Source organism: Apis laboriosa, unplaced genomic scaffold, assembly GCF_014066325.1.
Source record: "Apis laboriosa isolate Shangri-la unplaced genomic scaffold, ASM1406632v1 scaffold1_cov151, whole genome shotgun sequence".
In the NCBI taxonomy this organism is placed as follows: domain Eukaryota; kingdom Metazoa; phylum Arthropoda; class Insecta; order Hymenoptera; family Apidae; genus Apis; species Apis laboriosa.
In genome coordinates this window covers 272289-279680 of record NW_025222279.1, presented here as the reverse complement: position 1 = coordinate 279680, position 7392 = coordinate 272289, and the positions used below count along the sequence as shown (strand labels likewise).

Genomic DNA, 7392 nt, shown 5'->3' with positions numbered 1-7392 from the left:
GAAAAATGAAGGAAAAATTTGATATTAAAGAAAAGTATTTTAATATAAAATTAAGAAAGAAGAAAAATTAAAAATAAAATGTACTTTATTTTCTTATTGCACTTCACGTTCTACATTTTAAATATCATTTTATCCAATTATAATTTATGTATTGTAAAATGATACATGAGTTCAACATTAAATAATTATTAAAAGCAGATTTATATAATTCTATGATTATTTTTTATAAAGAATTTTATATTTTTAAGAAAAAATTCATCAGTAATGTGCTTCACTTATTACATAAATCTTTATCTATATTTTATTTTAAAAGATGTACATTATTTTACCACATATATAGTGTATGACCTAAATATGTAAAAGCATTTCAGTGAAACAAAAACAAATTAATTAAAAATATATAAATATCATTGAAGTTCCCTGTTTTTTTTATACAGTGCATTTGTAAGACACATAGAAAATTGGTGCGTTACTACTACTATTGGAAACAATATTTAAATAGTTATATAACATTTCTTTTCTTTAAGAACATAAGAAATGTTTGAATTTGTTATTTTCTACATAGCCACATTAATAGCATAAGAATATCACAAACTTAGATAATAAAGTAACAATTATTATATGTGAATTTTTACATGTTCCATCAACACATTTTTATCATTAAAATCTTCTCCACATATACCACAAACTAATTCCTCTCCATCATCACTATCTTGTTGATGATATTGTACAACTTGTATTACTGCTGTTTGGGATGTTCCCTCTTGTATTAATGATTCTTGCCCAACTTCATTATGATTTTTAATATCTTGATTTTGTCTAGTTGAATGATGAGTTACCATATTCATAGGTAAGTCATTATTACTTATTTGTGCAATTTGATTGGAAAAATTTTCATGACTCTCAGGATTTGCTAATGTTAGAACAGGCAATGATTCATTTTGTTTTGAGATTAAATGTAAAGTATTAGTTTGCTTTGAAGTTTGTATTAAATGCATTGCAGTTATTTCATCATGACTGCTTGCAGGATGAAGTGCACTTCTTTTTTGTTCTGTAGAAGCTATATGGGTTGTATTATTTTGCTTATCCATAGCAATTATATTTAAAGATTTTCTATGACTATGATCAGATTGTGAAATATGTATATTTTCATCTTGTTTTTCATCAACTAATAATTGCACATTTTCAGATTTAAGTTCAGATATTGCAATATAATTTTCATTGCGTTTTTCTGTAGTAACTACAAGGAAAGCATTATTTTGTTTTTTATTTAAAATTTGTTCATCTGATTTATCTATCTTTGTAATAGACAAAAGTGCTTCATTTTCTTCTGATTTAGAAATTATACAATTTCCAGATCCTTGTTTTTTTTGTAAACTTGTACCTGCAGATACTTTTGATTTTTTTTTAACTGGTTTGACTTTTGGAGCATTATTATTTGTTTTAGCTTTTGCTTCTGCTATCATTTGATCAGAATGTTTAACAATATGTGCACATAATTCATCTCGATCTTGATTTACCGCACCACATATAGGACATGAAAAAGGAGGTCCAGTTACTTCAGTTTCATTCTTTCCTGCTGCATGAACCCATCGAACATGTTCTCTCAAAACAACTTTTTGATTAAATGCTCTTGAACACAAGGGACAAACATGAGGTCTTTCTCCTGTGTGAATACGTTCGTGTTTTCTTAATGTTCCACCATCTCTAAAAGCTTTCCAACAAAACTTACAACCATATGGTCTTTCCCCAGTGTGAGTTCTATGATGTATCAAATATCCTTGTCTTGATGAAAATGTTTTAGAACATGTATCACAATGAAAATGTGCAGGACTCCCAGCATGTGTTCTACCATGTTCCCATAATCCTTGACGTGATACAAAACTTTTACCACATTCAGTACAAGTAAATGGAGAATCACCAGGATGTGCTGATAATCTGTGTTCATCTAATTCATTTTGTTTTTCAAATTGAGATCCACATACTTCACAAGAATGTGTTTTCTTTCTATGAATCCACTGATGTCTGAACATTTTTTGTTTAGTAGTAAATTTTTTGCCACATTCAGAACATGCATGTTTACCCCATTTAGTGTTATGTGTACCTTGTTCTATATTATTTTGCATCAGTTTTTTTGCACAAGTTGTTTGATGAGTTGCTAAATGATTACCATCTTGAAATTGTTTATCACAATATTCACATTCAATTGGCATATTCCAATTTTTAGATGCATGAATTTTTTCATGAGATACTAGTGCTGTTGCACGAGAGAAACTAATTCCACAATGTCTACAAATATGTTGTTTTGTACCATTTGTTTCAACTTCTATATAATTCTTTCTGTTTTCACTATTATATGATAAAGTTTCAACTTTTATCATTGTATCAGAATTATTAAATGAATTTATTGAAATATTATATTGCTGATTAACTTGATTATTTATATTATTTTGTTGTGTATATTCAAATTGTGTGACTTCTCCATTTGGCAGTACAGTAAATTCATGTAAAGTATCTATTTTTTCTTCAGGATTAGATATTGTATTAACAGTTTGATCATTTTGAAAATTATAAGATGGAACTGACCATTGAACTGTATCATAGTTTTGTATAGTTTGTACAGATGAAGATGGTACTTGATTATTTTGAGATTCTGTCACATTTTCAGGCCACTTCCTAAATGTTTCTTCTGATTGTGACATATTATTACCCTGTGATTGCATAATAGCACGGCCAGCAACATATGTATGAATTTTCATATGATTAGATAAACTAGAAGGCCTCTGAAAATCTGCTCCACATATAGTGCATTTGTGAGGTCTTTCTACTTGATGTACTTGTAACATATGACATCTTAAATTGTTTTTTGAACGGAATAAGTTTCCACAAGTTCTACAAGCATGTGGGCGATCTACTTGATGACAAACTATGTGATTGTTCAAATCTATTTTTCTTTCAAATCTTTCTCCACAAGTAATACATGATAATTTATTAGCAGAACAAGTAGTATGATGTTTTGTCATTTCATCTTGTGTAAAAAGGTTTCCACAATTTGCACAACATATTTTCTTGTCTTCAAAACAAGGATACATTCCTCCAAGTTGCCGAAGAGCTTCCACAGCCATTGATTCATCATCTCCAGATGTATATTGTTGTTGCTCTTCTTGTTTAATATATATAGGATATACTACACGATTTTCATCTTCCTCATCAGAATGTTCTGCTAAAATCTCAACTGCAACTTGTGCTTCTGTAATACCAGAATTAACATCTGTGACAGATACTTCAGTGAGTCCTTCTTGAAGAACACATTCGTCAACTGGTTCGCATATTTCTTCATGAGATATAATATTATCTTGCATATCATCATGAACCCCTGAAAGGGGAAATGTAACATATTGCTCATTCTCATGAGCTTCCATTACGTATTATTTTTATAAATTATTAATAAATGATATTAAATGAAATTTTTATGGACCTAGTTTCACCTCATGTTAAGTTAGGTCCTGTCACCATTAATAACCAAGCGCTACTTATAAACATATATAAATACATTATAAACAATTATTCACATTACATTGTTGATTATTTGCATACATTATTATTAAAAAAATATAATGTGTTTTTCTCTTTCGCACTATAATTGAGTACCACGTATTGTCGAATCTTATATTTATTGATTACAAGTAAAATTATATTTATTATAATTTTATGGTATGTAAATTATTTGTATAACATATCTAATAATATATTCTATCACTCTTGATTTATTTATTATGTAAATTTGTAAATTCACCATTCGAACGATGGTGTAACAAGGTTATTTGCACAGGAGTGCAGCAGCAAATCGTGCGCCACCTGAAGTTGACGGCGTTCTTTGCGCAATACTAAGTTAAAATTTTTATATTTGAGAAACCGAATGAACTGTATTTACAATTCAAGTATTTATTTTGAATATTATATTTACTATTTATGAGATGATTATACTGTTAATTGAACTTTATAAATGTAAACACAGTTTTGTTTGATAAATCTAATCTATACATAATATTTATTGTATTGTTTATATTTGGTTAATTTAGAATCTATGTTTCGGATATACAAGGTACTTTTTTTATATTTCATAAAAATATGTTATTATATATTAAAAAAATCTTTATAAGATATATATATATATATTTTTACATTTTCGATTTAAAGTATTAATAATATAATTCTATTCGTAATAATATACTTCGTATATTCGTATAATCGTTATAAAATAAGGAGTAAGCGATATATAATATATATCTTGTAATGAGTAGTAATTTATAATTAATTATTTAATATAATAATAAGATAAATTAACAAAATTTTTTAGAAATTCGAATCCCAATCGGAAAAATCGGTTAGTACTTCTTTGTGATCAGGAGGATAATTATCAAAATTTCTTCTGTCGAGATGATTTCTTATCTATGAATGAATTAGATAATGAGGTTAAGATAACGAGACTATTTTAAAAACACATAAAATTCTGATAAATTCTTACTGTTGGTACAATAGGAGAAGACATTTTCTGATTCTGTAAGTCTTGCCAATTAAAGAAATTAAACCACCTGCAATTAAAAAATAAATAAGTAGAAATAAATATATACAAATTGATAAATACATACTTATGATTACGAATATCGGCAACACCATTTCGTAGACAACCAAGTCTGTTAAGTGGATTACTTTGCAATAAAGATTTAATAAAATCCTTTCCTGTACTTTTTATAAAAATAGATGGAAAATATTTATCATTAAAACCACAAAGAATGTTGTTACATATTTCCAAATCATTTGTAGCTTGAAAAGGTGTTTTATTTACTAATATTTCGTATGTCACAATTCCAAGTGCCCAGTAATCTACAGCTCTTTATCATTAAAAAAAATTATTTGAATTTATTTCAGATTTAATAAAAATTTAATTGACCATGAAAATACATACTGATTATAATGTTTACTTTGAATGATTTCTGGAGCCAAATATTCTAATGTACCTATAAAAGTCTTTGTTTTATAAGAACCTATTTTTTTAGTAGATCCAAAGTCAGTCTGTAAAGAATATTGAATTATTGGATGAATTTATTAATATTAAATTAAATTAAAATAGAAGAACATACAAGTTTAACATAGCCTAAGCTATTGATTACAATGTTTTCAGGTTTTAAATCTCTATAAATGATACCCAGTGAATGGAGATAATAAAGACCTTCTACGATGCAAGCGATAATAAATCGACTCGTCGAATTATTGTACTGACCATGTCTGTATAAAGCTGTCCTTAAATCTCCGCCTAAGCCCACCTCCATTAAAAAGTAAAGATATTTCTTATCTTTAAAAGTTTTGTATAATCTACAAAGAATTTAGTATTGTATTTTATTTAATATATAATGAATTTAATATATAATATATAATTTGAAGGTAAACTTTTTTAAATTTTGTATTAAATCAAAGAATCATTAGACTTTTTTTAGTCTTAAATTTTCTATTTTATATTATATTATATTTTGAAGAAAAATTTTTGTTTAAGGGATTAAAATCATTAATTTACTTGCAGATAAATGGTGAATCACATATTTTTAGATTATTTTTTTCATTATAAATCATTGTTTGAAAGCCACCTTGTGTGATCATATGCTTTTTTACTTTTTTTCTAGCGAAGCTAAGTTTAAGCGTCGATGATTTCACAACGACCAATTCTACTCTACCATAGCCACCAACTCCAATTGTTCCTTCAGATTCCAAATCGGACAAAGTTAAGTTCGCAAATTGCTTATTCCAATTATCTGGCACAATCAATTTCTCATATGCATGCCATTTCTTATTTTTAATTGATTCCATTCCGCCGAGATAATCTAGAAATGCTCTAAAATCGAACATAAACTTTACATAAATAGAGAAACACTAAAAAGTCATCCGAAAAATTCTTAAATTAATCGCATAATTTACGCTTTCTCGATAGTATAACACTCTACTCCAGGAGGCATTGCAATAGCGTTCGCTTGTCGACAAGATTCACTATTGCCATATAACGCTTTTTCACCAAAATAGTCACCCTTCTCGAGAATCATTAATTCCTCTTCCCTATCATTTGATTTATTTTTCGTAATTTTTACATGGCCACCTTGTATAATATAAAATTTATTTCCTTGATCTCCCTCTCGAATTATGTATGAATTCGCAGGATAAAATTCCTTAAGCAACACAAAAACAGTGTTTTTTAATAATTTTAGTTATCATAATTTGAACCTTACACGCACCACCATTATCAAGTCACATATTTTTAGAAGAACTTCGTCTGACAAATCCTTGAATATTTCAATTTGACGAACAATGTTCAAATTATGCTCCATGGTTTCCTCGTCATTTTTTAACATTATTGTTTGAAATATTTGCCTATTCATCATCCAGAGTTTTCCATCCGTACATGCTGAAGGAACAAACGAAAGCTTCTTATCAATTATAATAGATACTTCCGTGATTTTAATATAAGAAATTTCGAATTATTCCAATACCATCGATAGAACACAATCTTTTTGTGTTATATAATAAAGCCAATTCCCCGAAAGCGACACCAGAGCCAAAATTTCCGTAATATGTATTGTTCACGTAAATTTTAAATGTTCCCTCTTCCGAAATATATAAATGGGATCCTATTATATTGATTAATTTGTAATGATTAATATTTCGATATTTAATAAAAATAATTACTCACCGGTTTCACCTTCGTGAATAATTCGTGTATTAGCTTTCACCTTTGTTGAATACATTACTGAAATGAGTTTTTCTATCCGCGATTCATTCAAGTTTTTGAGAAATTCGTTGTTTAAAATCGCGTTTTTGATCAGGTTCTTCGTTCTAAAAGTTATATCAAATGTGAATATATTTGCAAAATCAGAAATGATTGAACAATGATTTGAACAATTTAAAATTCTTAAATTACTTTTCATCTTTCTCGAAAACTTTGATCGATATGTCGGAGGACACGTTCACCTCACCAATTACACTATTTTTTCTTTCATAGGACAATTGTCGATAATACGTATTAGAATCACGTCGATGTAATTCGATGAGATTACGTTTACTACACCCTAAGCATAGAAAATGCATTGCTAAATTTCTTTGCTAAAATTCACGTTTAACCAAATTTTTTAACGTAGTTTATTCAATGTAATGGATATAATTTAAATATCTTTTGGAATAGACTTTAATTTTTAAAGAAAATATTTATATTAAACTTTCGAGAATAAAGAAGATTTGTAGATCGAATAAACACGTAAAATATTGACTGATTTAGAGAATAGCAAAAGTGACTAAATTGATTGATCTTATCTTTCACGAATGCAATTTTAATCTATCAGCAAATGT

The 7392-nt window shown here is 27.7% G+C and overlaps 2 protein-coding genes across 2 annotated transcripts; both read right to left on the bottom strand.

Annotated features, from left to right (window-relative positions):
- Positions 1 to 165: 165 nt before the first annotated feature.
- LOC122712291 (zinc finger protein 708-like) lies at positions 166 to 4264 on the bottom strand. The gene has a single exon (XM_043931814.1). It carries the CDS (start codon positions 3420 to 3422, stop codon positions 618 to 620), a length of 2805 nt encoding a protein of 934 aa, XP_043787749.1. The 5' UTR covers positions 3423 to 4264; the 3' UTR covers positions 166 to 617.
- A 43-nt stretch (positions 4265 to 4307) lies between these two features.
- LOC122712292 (cGMP-dependent protein kinase, isozyme 1-like) lies at positions 4308 to 7354 on the bottom strand. The gene is made up of 11 exons (XM_043931816.1): positions 6968 to 7354; positions 6740 to 6882; positions 6540 to 6677; positions 6285 to 6454; positions 5974 to 6218; positions 5576 to 5890; positions 5145 to 5376; positions 4970 to 5076; positions 4653 to 4895; positions 4529 to 4595; positions 4308 to 4452 (listed from the first exon to the last, which is right to left on the bottom strand). Exons 1-11 carry the CDS (start codon positions 7132 to 7134, stop codon positions 4357 to 4359), a joined length of 1923 nt encoding a protein of 640 aa, XP_043787751.1. The 5' UTR covers positions 7135 to 7354; the 3' UTR covers positions 4308 to 4356.
- Between the last annotated feature and the right edge of the window lie 38 nt (positions 7355 to 7392).

Bases quoted from the DNA above. Each gene is read 5' to 3' on its own strand.
- LOC122712292 (XM_043931816.1), bottom strand. From the start codon at position 7,134: ATGCATTTTCTATGCTTAGGGTGTAGTAAACGTAATCTCATCGAATTA. The intron at 5,077-5,144 runs GTATGTTCTTCT...TATTCTTTACAG, and splicing joins GCTTAGGCTATGTTAAACTT to ACTGACTTTGGATCTACTAA. The intron at 4,453-4,528 runs GTAAGAATTTAT...ATTCATTCATAG, and splicing joins CTTCTCCTATTGTACCAACA to ATAAGAAATCATCTCGACAG.
- LOC122712291 (XM_043931814.1), bottom strand. From the start codon at position 3,422: ATGGAAGCTCATGAGAATGAGCAATATGTTACATTTCCCCTTTCAGGG.